The 14,360-nt window shown below is 50.5% G+C and overlaps 1 protein-coding gene across 10 annotated transcripts; it reads left to right on the forward strand.

The window, feature by feature from the left end:
* The first annotated feature begins 1,542 nt into the window (after positions 1-1,542).
* Positions 1,543-13,126, forward strand: LOC310885805 (von Willebrand factor A domain-containing protein 5A-like). Of its 10 annotated transcripts, none has more exons than XR_014574988.1 (18): positions 1,543-2,986; positions 4,046-4,104; positions 4,517-4,764; positions 4,869-5,091; positions 5,424-5,566; positions 5,777-5,888; positions 6,334-6,461; positions 6,734-6,822; positions 7,209-7,353; positions 7,652-7,731; positions 8,232-8,343; positions 8,686-8,850; positions 8,944-9,098; positions 9,460-9,641; positions 9,821-10,027; positions 10,551-10,866; positions 10,952-11,078; positions 11,260-13,126. XR_014574988.1 is itself a non-coding variant. In XM_083809594.1 (18 exons), exons 2-18 carry the CDS (start codon positions 4,056-4,058, stop codon positions 11,337-11,339), a joined length of 2,466 nt encoding a protein of 821 aa, XP_083665720.1. In that variant the 5' UTR covers positions 1,543-2,986; positions 4,046-4,055; the 3' UTR covers positions 11,340-13,126. The 10 variants fall into 10 exon arrangements, 8 of the variants coding, with proteins under 8 accessions (XP_083665720.1, XP_083665721.1, XP_083665716.1 ...); XM_083809594.1 differs by having other exon boundaries at positions 10,551-10,771; XM_083809595.1 differs by having other exon boundaries at positions 8,995-9,098; positions 10,551-10,771.
* The last annotated feature ends 1,234 nt before the right edge of the window (positions 13,127-14,360 follow it).

A 14,360-nucleotide genomic window follows, 5' to 3' on the forward strand; every position in this document is an offset into this window, starting at 1 on the left:
TTATAGCTGTCAGCATTTTAATGAGTCCCTTGAGGAATGTGGTGCTAAAGTCTCTGTTACTTTGCAGCTCTGGTAAAATCTGGTAAGGTGCCTTGACAAAATGACAGGCAGAAGCAGAAAGAAAAGTTACTTCGACTTTTAATGGAGACCAGTGTGAGATGCAAGACTGGAAATGGAGTTGGACAATGTGTTCCCACTGGAGCTCATCAGAGCAGAAATTCACAGGCTTTGATTATGGACAGAACAGAAAGTCATAGACTTCTCCTGTATCAAACTTCCCTTACAGAAGTCAAACAGCAATCTCCAGGTGTTGGGAAACATGATCCTTTCAGTCAGCAATCCATCCCACACAGAATGTGGAGAGGAAATTCCATGGATCCACCTACGCGAACTCATGTTTCCAAGAGACTGGCAGATGCACAGGTCCTGCTCTCCAGGCCTCCATCATAGTGATCAGCCGAGACACTCTGATGGCAATACATGTGCCTGAGACATTTATCACAAGCCTGCTGACAGGCTCCATCCTAACTCACAGCTCCCTCCCCTCCATCCTGATCCAGGTCATCTCTGGATTCATGTACAGGCTTAAATGTTGCATCTCAGCCCCAGTCCACTGTTATATAAGCCTTTGAACACCTCCTTCTCTGCTCAGCACAACCAAACTCATGGGCTTAATGGCTTTTCTTGATGTCCTTGTATCCCACTACTTCTGAGGATGTTCCAAATAGGGAACTATATTCCACCTTATGACTGATGTGACAACATAGTGAACATAGTGTTCTTTATCTCCTGCCCCAGCCCTGGAAGTATTTAAGGTCAGTTTGGATGGGGCTTTGAGCAACCTGGTCTAGTGGAATGTGTCCCTGCCCAGGCGGGGGAGGGGGTGGAATTCGATGATCTTTAAGGTCCCTTCCAACCCAAAACATTCTGTGATTCTATCTTTCTATGATTCCTCATTATAAAAGAGATGAAACAGACTAAACAAATGGCTCCTTGACACTGCCCCTCTACCTCACAATTTCTTCTCCCTGCCACTTGCTGAGTACACTCACACATCACGATCCCCTGATCACCATTGTTTTATCAGCATTTGTTTATTCTTTTGGAGTGAAACCTTAAGTTTACCCTATAACAAAAATAGGATACAGGCTTGTATATAGTTTGAGATGCCCTTGAGTTCCCCACCTGGCCAATTCAGAAGAGTTTGGCTTTCTTATAATTTCTACATCATATTTACTGTTGGTGCAGCCCAGGATGCACTTGGCCTTCTGGGCTGCAAGTGCACACTGCTGGCTCATGTCAAGCTTTTCATCCACCAGAATCCCCAAGTCCTTTTCTGCACGGCTGCTCTCAATGAGTTCTTCTTCCAGTCTGTGCTCAAGTCTGGGATTGCCCCAACCCAGGTGCAGCCCCCTGATGCATGTGGAAGATATGGTTTAATTTTTAAGTTAGTACTGTGTGGAGCCAGGAATCAGACTCAATGATCCTTGTGAGTTCTTTCCAGCTCAGGATATTTTATATGATTCATTTGCACCAGGTCAATTGGAGACAATGTGAGGTGTTCAACCAGTACTTGAAGGTAGTCATTTCCCAATGGCATGTTCACCCACTTCATTAAAGGGCTTGATCTCTATAAGTGTAATGAGGCTGGTCTCACTGTGTCAGAATTTGAAAAAAAGGCAACTAGAATTGTCAGTGATGATCAAGGCTGTGACACCATCAGCATAGCCGTTGGTGTCATCTTGTCTGAGGAGCACACCAATACATAGAGGTAGTTTGAAGAAAACTGCCCAGGTTTGGTTGAGAATTGAGAGTTGTGCTGCGGGATCATCTGAAGTCAAGTGCAATTTGGCCTCCTAGGCATCTATAGACCATAAATGAGGTGTATTGTCTCAAACTGCTGCCTGGGTGGTATAAACATGGAGCTATATTATGAGAGGAAGGTGGAGACAGAGTATTCCAATTCCGCAGAGGCGACATACAAGTCAAAAGGAGGTGTGTGAGTCTGAGCTTGTCTACCAATTCTCTCCCTTATTCAGCTGGCCAGAATGTTGGGTTTGAGGCTTCACTATCTCTAACCCAATTAACAGCCTGCCACTAATCTGTGTAAGGACTTGAGACCATCCTCCAAATCTGCAGCCAGTGCTGCAGGCTTGGCTGTGGGACAGGACTGTGGAGGGAGGACTGCTGCCACCTCAGGAGCACACAAGACATCAGCCTGGCTGTACAAGGCCTTTGGCAGCTAATGCTCATTGCACCAGAAGTGAGGACTGAGCTGAAGAGCTGGGCAGTGTGGGGAGGCTTGGCAGCCACTGCTTGGCCAGGAGCAGTCCTGCTGAGGGATTTGCAGCACCGTCCTTGGGGGCAGCGAGTGCTGGGCACGGCCTATACCAGCCTGTGTGCACGGAGCATCCTGCGGCGAGGGATGGCGCTCCCCGCCCCGCTCACCCTTCCCATTCAGGCGCTGTGGGGAACAAGGCGTGGAGGCTGCATTGGCTGCAGCAACGCAGTCTGTATGCAGACGCTTCCTTGCCCACCGCCACTTTCGCTTCCGAGGTGAGACTTGGTGGGAGAGGGGTCCCCAGGGACCCCCACTAGGTGCCGTCGACCGGCGGTGCCCCGCGCCCCTCCTCGCCCCGCAGCCCCCCAGGCTTCCCGACACGCACGGCCCCCAGACCCCCCGCCGCCCGGGAGGAGCTTGGCGTCCCCAACGGCCTCTCCCCGCCCCTGCCCGCCTTCCCCTGCCTGTCCATCCGCCCTTCCGTCCCCCCGCCTCTCTCCACATTGCAGACGCTTCTCCACCTACGTAGCCCTGCATCTTCCTGTCTGCCTGAACATCTCTTGATCTGTCTCTCCATCTCTCGCTCTTCTGTCCCATCCGTTTGCCTCTTGTTTTCCTCTTACTGTCTCTTCCCCTTCCTCTTCTATCTCTTCAGTGCATCTGATTGTCTGTCTGTCCCAGCTGACGACCCCGGCTGTTATTCTGGTGAGTGCCTGCTTGTTTGTTCTACGTTTTGTTACTTGCTCCCTGTTGTCTGTTCATTGTCCTCCATCACTGGAAAGAGCTTGCTCCTGTTCAGTCCATCCCTCTGTCCATCACTCAGCCCTACTTCCCCAGGGATGTGCATCCTGTTTGCTTTCTTTGTCCACACTGTCAGCGTGATGGTGGGGTGGGGATTTTTCTGATGCTGCTGACCCTGCCAACCCAGAGCAGGAGAAAGTGAGGCAAGTGTATTGTAATCACAGAAACTTATATGGGTGGCTTTGGGATACAGGTGGGGAGTCCTATTCACCTCTAGGCACTTGGGCAGAAGGCAACCAAACTTAACTTCCCTACAAACTCCCCCCAGTGCCTTTCTGGGATTTGCTCTGTCACCATGAAATACCTGACCCTGACTTCATTTCTCTCTTCGCCATTTCCCCCCACACTGCCTGGCCTTTCAGCCTGCCCTTGCAAGCTACTCCATGAATATACCCTCACAGGTGCTATCTCTTGTGCAGCAGCATTCACACAATACTGCCTGTGTTGGGTCTGCACTCATTCCTTCTAAAATGGACCCTTCCACCTGCCCATCCATCCATCCATCCATCCATCCATCCATCCATCCATTGTTCCATCTATTCATCTACTTCAACAAAAATTCTCATGTCTCTCTTTGTCCATCTCTTCATCTGTCTGTCCCAAAATGGATCCCATCTGCCAGCCTGTTCATCCAGACGTGGATTGTTCATCACAATAAAATTACAGACAGCCAGACAGCTACTCTTGCTTTCACACCTTCTTTCCTCTATCTCCTGTTGCTATCCCTCAGTTCTCTTCAAGATTCTCCCATGATGTGGATGGCGTGCAGACCTCTTCAATGCAGAGTCATTGCGCAGTCTTTGCAAACAGGGATTTCTGAATCCCTGGGTTTGCTCTGGCTGTACCTGGTGGGTTAGGGCCTTCAGCCATGTACATAGAACTGGGGAAATAGCGAGGAATCTTCACCAAATAAAGGCTACCTGGTGGTATCTCCTCTTACAAGAGACCCCTTCCTGTCTACAGGTCTCCAGAGATGTGGCGTCAGAGCTTTGGACTTCTAGAAAAATCCTACATCAGTGGCGGTGAGCTGGGGATCAGACAGCTGAGGGATATTTTGGGGATGCTCCCAAAGGAGGGTAAAGAAAGAGGGAGGATAGGCTGGATCTTCCCAGAGGGAAACAAGGATGGGAATGGTCAAGAGGTCTACAGGATCAGGGTGGGGAAGAGAGTTATGGAGGAAAAAGGAAGCTGAGATGTAGAAGTAGTCACTGTTCTGTGGCAGGCTCACGCTAGACCCTCAACAATGTTAAATGTGATCCATTGATAAAGACTTAGGATCCCTTTTTGCCATTGGGAGGGGAGAATCTGTCCTTGTGTACCATTGATTGGCCACCTAGTTTTAATTTCCTGGGTGGGAACACACTTGAAGCATCTCCAACCCCCTCCTTGTGTCATTCATGTGTGCTGATGGAAAGGTTGCATCTCTCCCAACAGTACCAGGATCCTTTTTGCTGGGGAAGGATCTCCGTATACCCCTGTACCCAGTACCCCTGTGTAGTGCAGTGGTGGATGTTGCTATCCAGGACTATGTGGCTGATGTGGCCTCTGAACTGACCTACCAGAACAAGAGTCGTACCTCCTCAGAAGTCATCTTCGTCTTCCCCCTCGCCCCCCACATGACCATCTACTCTTTCCAGGCCTTAAACGAGGATGCCAAGGTCCAGGCCATGCTGCACGATGAGGTACCAGCATTCAGGGAGGAACGGGGGAACACCAGAGGGGCATGGAATGAGCAGCCCATGGCCTGCCTGGGGATCACCTTTTTGTCCCTCCCCTTTCCATCCAGACACAGCAGCTGCACAAAGCTACAAAGGGCCAGGAGAACTGGGAGTACCTTCAGCATCAGTCTGAGCATTCAGGCGAGGTGTTTGCCTGCTTCCTGGGTTCCTTGTCCCCTGGCAAGGAGATGGTTGTGACCTTACGCTATGTCCAAGAGCTGCCACGGAAGCCAGATGGAGCAGCCCAGTTTTTGTTGCCAGCCACACTGCATCCTCACTGGAACTACTACAGTGAGTGATCCCGTAAGGAACCTTCCCTCCCAGTCACACAATCTACAAAAGGACCAGAGCCTCCCCATATACTTTACAAACAGACCTAATACAGCCTTTCTTTGTACCCACAAAGAGACACAAATTTTGCCTCCATGCAACCCATGAACAGATCCACTCTTCCTTCCTTGTGTCCCTTAAAATGGATCCACACCTCCCCCACACATTCCACATAAGCAGACACAGGAACCCCTCTGTACACTTTATCAACAATCCCCAGTTGTCCCCATATGTCTTATATATAGATGCCAAATCCCACACGCACTAAAGAGAGAGACTGTTTCTCCCTGCAGCCTGGAATTGTCTCAATAACAAGCCTCACTACAGCCTGCTGCTCACCGCCAGCTTGCAATCACCCCGTGGTGTGGCCAGTGCTGAGGCCAACTGTGCTCTCACTCCTTTGATCTACACTGCCCAGGACTGCAGCACTGCACAGGTATGGCCTCCTGAGGGCCAGGATCCTGGGGATAGTGGGCAAGTGGCATCTTCACTGATGGCCTCCTTAGGGACAGGATCGTGGGGATAGGGGGCAAGTGGCATCATCACTGAAAAAAAGGAGATGCACTGGGATTGGTGCCTTTGCTCCTGGCCTAATGCTGGGCCTGGGCCTCCTCCTCCTGTGTATGACCAGGCATCCATTCTCTAGGTCTCACTGGCTGAGGTCCCACCAAGAGATGATTTCGAGCTGCTCGTGTATTATGGAGACCCCACTGAAGTCAGTGCTGTGGTGGAGAAGGGAGACCCTGGGGCCCCCGTTGGTGAGTTCATCTGGGGAGGGAACATGGGGGCACCTCTGAGTAACAGGAGTCATTGAGGCACAGGAGGACACTGGGGATTGTGGGGTGAGAGGCTTCATTGGACAAAGATAGGAGGCATTCAGATGGGATAGTGTGTGTCCTAGGATTCCACGATGAGATGCTGGGGACATTGTGATGAGGTATTAGATGTACCAGGATGGGTATGAGGACCTCTATATTAGGGCTCACTGGGTAACCTGTATTGGAGCCACTGGGCTGGAGTACTGGGGGCAATGTGTTGTGCAGCTTGTGTACATTGCAGTAGGGTAACAAGGCACCAGTGTGGGTTATCAGGAGCTCTGGGATGGTGTAAGCTGAGGGCACAATGAGGATCAGAACCAGGTTGAGGAGAGGGGTCTCTAACAGGGCCTAATTGGGCTTTATCCCCACCCTATACCTCCTCCAGGCTCCCTGCTTGGTGACCCCCTCGTGTTGGTGACTCTCTCACCCAGCATCTCTGATGCAATGCCGGGGCAGTGCCAGTCTGGGGAGTTCATCTTCCTTCTGGACACCACTTTCCTTGAGCATGCACAGGTACCTCCGCTGAGAGGGAACAAAGCCAGGGCAGGTGTTTGAGACACAGACATGGGGGGGGGGGAGGGGGGGGCAGGAGGAAACAGGACGGGTAGGGGCAATGGTGGGGTCTGAAAGGGTCCTGGAATATCTTGGGTGCCTAGGAGAGGTCAGGACACTGGCTGGGGTCATCCAGAGGAGTCCAGAGGCTTTAGCAAGACCAAGATAAGGGCAAGGGCACCTGTATCCACCACTGGTACCTCCTAAGACCTGCCTGCAGTTTCTTTCCACAGGAATCCTTGCTCTTCCTTCTCAAAAGCCTACCCCTGGGCTGCTACTTCAACATCTACTGCTATGGAGCAACATCTGTGGGCATCTATCCGTGAGCAAGCATGGGGCAGGCTGGGTGTTATGTGTCTGGATTAGGTGCTGGCGAGTATGGCTGGATGCTGTGGGGCTTGACTGGTTGCTGTGAGGCAGAGGGAGATGCTGGAGGATAGGTCTGGATGTTCTGAAATAGGCAGATTGATATGGGGCAAGGCTGGGTACTGGAGTGCATGGTTGGGTGCTGGATTCTGGGGACAGGATCTTTGTGGCACTATGGGAGAGCATCTCTTGGGGTTCTGTTGAGCAAAATCTTGTAGGAACTATGAGGCAAGGTCTCTTTAAGACCTACTTGCAGAAGATACAGCTATGGGGGTAAGTCTCAGGGAGCACCAGGGCCAGCACAGGGTGATGTGCTCTGTGAACATGTTGTGACTGCTGCAGGCAGAGTGTTGAATATACCCAAGACAACCTGATCAAGGCAATGCAACGCATCCCGTCCACCAGCTCTCGTCTGGGTGACGCTGACCTGCTTGGAACTCTCCGCACAATCTACAATACCCCCCAGCCCCACGGACATGCACGCCAGGTCTGGGCACAGGAGCATGGAGGAGTGGTGGGATAGGTGTCCCCGAGGGGAACAGAGTGTGGGGGAAAGGAGCGACACAAGGGGCACGCTGGTCCAAGGTGAACAGAGAATGTGGGGGAATGGAATAAAGTGGGTCTATATCTCAGGGGGGTTCTGTCCCCTGAGAGAATGGTATCTCTCCTTGTGGGTAGTGTCTCTACAGGGTCTCTCTCACCTGGGTCCCTTTCGGGGACCTGCCGTCCCCATTTTGGGGTCTTGTGCAAGGTGCTACCATTCATTCATGTCTCCTGTCTCCCAGCTCTTCATCTTCATGACTGGGCTACCTCCTGACAAGGAAGACATTGCTGCTGAGGTCCGCCGTCATCGCAACAGCCACCGGTAATGGGAACTCTCTGCCCCCAGTCCTTCAGTCATCCCTTGACCCCCTCCCATCACTGATGAGGGCCCCTGTTCACCATTACCTGTCTGAATCCTTGGACCCCTTCAGTGTCCCAGGGACCCTTCCCACCCTGCACAGCTCTGTCCTGTGTCAAGCCTCCACAGGGGAGTCTTTGCTTAATACTCCCACACCCAAGGCACCCATCACAAAGCGAGGAGGGATTTGTACACCCTGATGTGCCCCCAAGCTCTACCCCAGCCCCACCATACTGGTCCCAGCTCTGCCCCAAGCTCCAGCTCTTTCCTGCCACTTCCTGTCTAACCCCAGCTCCAACCCCAATTCCTCACTCCACTCCCTACTCTTCCTCCTGCCCCTTGTTCTGCACCCTAGATTTGCTCCCCTGCCTATAACTCCAGCCTGTGTTCTCCAACTCTTTTCCTGCATCCTTGCATCCATCTCTGGCTCTTATTTCTGACACCTTTCCCTGCTTCCACCATAGGTGTTTCTCCTTCTGCTTCTCTGAGGACAGTACTGCCCTGGCCATGGCTCTGGCCAGGGATACAAGGGGTGAAGCTACCTACGTCGACTCTGACAAAAAACTGGCAGTTGTGGTAGGAACCCAGGAGCCCTGGTTGGTGCCCTTCTTTCCACAGATACAATACCTTCCAGGTACCCTGACACCTGGACTGCCCACCCATGGTAGCCAAGACCCAGGTGCCCCAAGGAACCCAGACACCCAGGCTTCCCCTAACTCTTCCCCACTGCCCCACCCCATGGAAAACCCAGATGCCTGAACTTCTACCCCCCCCTATAGTTCACAGACCTGACTGCTCCCAGGGAAGCCATCTGGCACCCCACACATCCCCATGCCATCCAAGGAACTCAGACAGAAGGGTCATATGCTGAACCCTAATGGTGCTGCCAAACTGTGGTGTCCTGCCATTTCTACCCAGGTTCTGAACTGCTTGAAGCGAGCCCTTAAGCCAGCAGCTGAGGGAGTCTCTCTGAGCTGGACCCTACCCCTTGGCCTGGAGGCTGAGGTGCTGGGAGGCACCCCTCGGTCCATCTTTCAGGGTGAACACATCCATCTCTATGCAAAGATCCGTGGAGAAGCACAGGTGAGAGCTGTGACTATGGTTATTTCCAGTTACTTCCTAATAACCTTACATTAACTACCAGTAATCTCTGAGTAACTTCCCAGTATCTCCCAGCAGCCATCATGTGTTTCCAGTAACCTCCAGTACCTTTCCGGGTGTTCCGAGGATATGAAAGTGGCCACCGGTGTCTTGACCTTGCAGTTCAGCCTGAATGGCCAGAATGTCACTCACACGATCCAGTTCCCACTATGCCCACAGGGAGATGGCCGGTGAGAGCCTGTCCTAAGGAAAGATGCATGCATCACCCTCATTTCTACACATGGACTCCAGCTGAGAAAGGAAACAGATAGCTTGCTTATTCATTCCCACCTTCCACGTACCATCCCAAACTGGGAGAGAACCCAAGTGTCCAAGCATGCTCTCCTTCCCTGCTTTGAACCCACAGGGATAGGACCCATGAAACTGGACCTGATTTCACTGCAGACAGGGGACCTATGCATCCACATCTTCCCTCTACCCATTCTTACCCCTGAAGGGAGAGAACCCGGGTGTCCAGGACCAATCTCTGTCCACCTTTCTCCAGCATGGAGAAAAGCCAGGTAGTTGGGCCTTACCCCACTCTGTCCCCAGGCTGGCTGGTCATCGTCTGGCTGCAAGATGCTTGCTCAGGATGTTGTTGGCAGAGGCTGTGAGTGGGTCAGGGGATGAACCAAGGCAACGTGCAGTTGAGATCAGCCTGACTTCAGGGATCATCTGCCCCTTCACCAGCTATGTGGGGGTTCGCACATCTCAGCGGGTTACCTGGTACCAAGGTAAGGAAAGATGCTTGGGGGAAAGATCTGGAGGGGTGTCTCCATGGGATGTTCTCATTCCACAGGAGCCAGAACCCCAGCCACAGGGCACCCCCAGTCTCAAGGGGTAGGCCCCATCACCACCAGATGTTCCTTTCCCATGGGCTTAATTCAGTCTCTTTCCCTGTTTGCCCTCAAAGGGCCCCTGGCACTGCTGCCACGCCACCAGTCACTGGTCGCCTGCCAGATCCTTCAGCTACGTGGCTCCATTCGCGGTTCTTCTTGCTTTCCTAAGAGCATCGCGATCCCACCTGGATGGCTGACTGCAGTACAGGAGTCATGGCTTGCCATCCAGCATCTAACCCATGACATTGCTGCCTTGGCTCAGAATGGGGCTCACTCAAAAGGTATGGGATCTTGACCCAGACAGGAGATTTAGGGATTAATTCAATGTCCTGCAGGAGAGTTATATTGTCACTCTCCATGTTTGCTCTTGGTCTGAAAACTAATGAATTTTGCATTTAACCTTTCCCCTAATCATGCTTAAAGCTGAAAGTCCTTCAGCAATTATGGGACCCAGGTCAGGGACACCCAGAGACAGGTCAGGACCAGTGCTGCATCATGAATGCACATTTGGATGAGATGTTCTAAGGATATCAAGAGAGGGTTTGGGGACATGGCTGGGTAGGAAAGCTAGGAGAATACGGATGGGGATTAGGGACGTCCAGAAAGTCCCTAAGGATTAGGGAAATCCAGAAAGGGTTGATGATAGGACTACTTTGGGGATTTGCAGGGAGGTCCTCAGCCTGCAGGTAACTGCCCAAAGAACACAGACAATGTTCTGGGCATTTTCTCAGAGCACAGGGGAGTAGAGAGGGGCCAGCTTTCCTGTGATTCCTCAAACCCTCCAGTTCACATTTTTTCCCACAGCACCTAAACCACCGCCACCACCTATTTCTTCTCTCGAGTATGTGGATCCCAAATTTGTTTTGTCTTCTCAAATTTTGGGGCCATGGGTCAGCAATGCCATTGATGAGTGTCAGGAGCTGGTCGCACTGCAGAATGTAGATGGCTCTTGGACCCTCAGCTCAAGCTTAGCTTCTGCACTGCAAGTCGATGAGGCTGAAATCAAGGGAAAGATGCCTGGTGAGGTAAGGGGAGAATCCTTTGTGGTGGCAGGGTGTAGACTTGGGGCAGTGGAAACCCCTTGGCTGGTGGCAACCCTGGCATCCCAGGGCACCCAGAGGTGAGTGAAGGGATCAGAAACCAGAAGTCACAAAGGAAGAGGTGCTCAACAATGTCAGCGGGTCTGAGTCATTGTTCTTCTACAGGTCACAGAGCCAAGCATCTGGGCCACAGTGCTGGCTGTGACCTGGCTGCAGAAGCAAAGCAGGTATTATCAAGACCCATGTGAGTTGTTGGAGGCCAAGGCTGTGACCTGGCTGTGCAGCCGAGCTGGTGAGTCTTGTTTTCCAGATCTCCACAGAATGGCTTCCTCCCTGCTCTCTCCAGTGAGGCCTACCTTAATCTCTTCAGGACCACTATTTCCTGGGAGTCCTGTGTCCCCTTTCTTCTTTCTGTCTGTGGACCTTTCTTCCTGCCTTGCTCCCACGGTGCCCCTATCTCTCCCTCATTGCAGCGTCCCAGCTAGACAAGTGTCTGGAGGCAGCCAACACCCTCCTCGAGAGCAGCGTGGAGCTGAGTGTTTTTAGGCTCTGAGCTCAACACATGCCTTGTGCTGCAGACCATCAGCATCCGTGGAATAAAACAGGGCCACAAAATACAGCTTAAATTTACCTGCCATGCTGGGATCCCACTGCTGCTCTCAATTGGGGTTTTACATAACAGATGAACCCTCACTGCTTTTGAGATATCTTCTACTAGGTGAGCTGCATTTGTACCATGCTGAACTCCTGAACAGTTCACAGCCTCCGGCATGTTTGGTTTGGGTGGGAGTGAGAGTGGGAGATAGCCTCTCCTAATTGTGCCTGTCATCAACATCTCCAGACACGGTCCATCGTAGCCTAACAGAAACATGTTAGAGTGTGGGTGAATCACCATTTTGAGTAGCCTATCCATCCCAGGATTTCTGTGGACCACCTAGGTGTTTTCCTTCATCTTCATTTCCCTCTAAAGTCTTTACAGTCTTGGGGAGGGAATCATCAGGGTTATTATTATGCTCATCTGCAATGTTGGGAAAACCCTAGGAAGGGGCCCAGTCAGAGGCTTATGTTTCTCAGTGTCCTTGTGTCAACTCGGACAGAGTAGATTTTCTTCATAGTAGCTGGTATGGTGTTGTGTTTTGGATTTAGGATGAGAATAATGTTGATAAAACAACAATGCTTTAGTTGTCATGGAGCAGTGCTTATATTAAGTCAAGGACTTTTCAGCTTCTCACTCTAGCCTGCCATTGAGGAGGCTAGGGGTGCACAAGAAACTGGGCTGGGAGTGGACAGAATCAGGATAGCTGACGCAAACAGCCAAAGGGATATTCCATACCATATGATGTCACGCTGAATAATAAATATGGGATGGCTGGCCAGAGCGAGGGCTGGGGCCGCTGCTTGGGGATGGGATGGGCATCAGTCAGAAGTCAGCAGGTGGTGAGTGATGCATTGTGCATCACTTGCTTTCCATATCCTCTTATCATTATTATTTATATTTGTTATTATTTTTACTACTATTACAATTACTATTACTATTCCTTCATTTTCTGTCCTATTAAACTGTCTTTATCTCAACCAACAAGCTTTTATCTTTTTTTTCCCCAATTCTATCCCACATCCTACTGTGTGTGTGTTTTTTGGAAGGGATGGGGGGGAGGAGGGTGGTGAGCGAACATCTGTGTGGTCCTTAGCTCCCCGCTGGGTTAAACCACAACACTCAAGACATGGACTTTCCCTGGGCAGGCAGTCAGGCACATTCTGGGTATTTACCACAAGCATGCGCTAGGTGATGCTCCTTCCCCACTTAACCATCCCCACTCAGCCGCGTACTGGCAATACTGAACATATAGCCCCAAACCTACAGGACAAAACAGCCGATAAATGCAGTGCCAATTCTTCTACTGATACGAAAAAGGACATCTGCTATGATATGACATCACTTGGGGAGCATTTTCTGTTAGTGGAAAGTGTGAAGCATTAGCTAGTGAAGAAAGAAACTTGGACTATATGAAGAACATGCTTAATGATCTTTAACAGCTTACATAAACCATGGCATATAGATATGATAATCACAGCAACAGCAAATACATTTAGGTCAGTTATGCTTGTTGAAATCTGTCAGCATGTGACTACAGTATAACTGTGCTATGATTAACTCTGATAACTGGCAGTGAATACCTATCAAAAATGTAGCTGCACACAATCATAGTTACTGATAGCAGTGTAGTGTTGTTTATCATGTCCTCCTTAACATATTTGCACTGAAAAGCACTGAAAACATCAGGTAACCCTAATGAAGCAGAGTCTTACACCTTCCAAATACCTTTGCAGTCAGCACCTTCAGACACCTTCCTTAGCAGCTGCGGTTTTTAAGCAACACCTTCACGTCATCTTCCCAGAGATGCTGTGTAACTTCAGCTTGAAGTGACTGCTAATCCCTCCTTTCATGTAGTCCTTTCAACAGACTGGGCAATCAGATGAATCCTCCCAACTGGACCAAGGACAGGGAATCCTTTCTATTGACCTTTCCACCTGAAAGATACAAATATTCACTCTGCTCCTGATGATTTAGCTGTTCACTCTCCTGGGGAACATGGTTATCATTTCCACAACCATTTGACTACCAGTTCCACACTTCAAAAGTATTTCTTCTTCAGCAACTTGCCCTTCTTTAATATTCTATTCACCTTGGTGAATTCCTCAAAAATCTATGTCAGTCTTATATTGGAAATGAAGATGAGGTGGCTGCTCATGAATCTCAACCTTCTTCTTCATCCAGATTCTGCAGCTGGGACAGGGAAACCCTGGATATTCATACAAACTGGGGGATGGGAGACTGGAGAGCAGCCCCATGGAAAGTTATCTGGAGGCTTTGGTTGATAGTAAGTTGAATATGAGTTAGCAGTGTGCCCTGACATCCAAAAGGGCCGATCATATCCTGGGGTGCATCAAGGACAGCATTACTAGCCGGTCAAGAGAAGTGATTGTCCTGCTCTGCTCTGCACTGGTGCAGCCTCACCTTCAGGACTGTGTGCAGCTTTGCGTGCCACAATATAAGGACATAAAAAAGACGTCCCTCCTACCCTAACAAATAATCCAGTTTCTGTCCATGTAGATCATTCTATTTCTCTGTGCTTTCTGCAACACTACCTAGAAAAGAAAGTTAATAGATTGTGGTGGTTTTACTCAGATGCGCAGCCAAGCTCCACCACAACTGCTTTCTCACTCCCCCTCCTCAAAGGGAAAGGGGGAGAAAATATGATGCAAAGGGCTCATGGGCTGAGATAAGGATGGGGAGATTGCTCAACAATTATTTTGATGGGCAAAACCAGACTCAGAGTAGGGAGATTAGTAAAATTTATTGCCTGTTACTAGGAGAAGTGAGAAACAAAGGAAAGAAACCAGAAACACCTTCCCCTCATCCGCCCTCTTCCAATTCCTCCCCTCGATCAGTGCAGGGGAATGGGGGAATGGGGGTTGCGGTCAGTCTATAGCACTTCATCTCCGCCACTCCTTCACAATCACTCTCTCCCCCTGCTCCAACGTGGGGTTCCTCCCATGGGATGCCGTCCTT

The sequence above is a fragment of the Anser anser genome, assembly GCF_964211835.1.
Source record: "Anser anser genome assembly, chromosome: 23".
Classification (NCBI taxonomy): Eukaryota; Metazoa; Chordata; class Aves; order Anseriformes; family Anatidae; genus Anser; species Anser anser.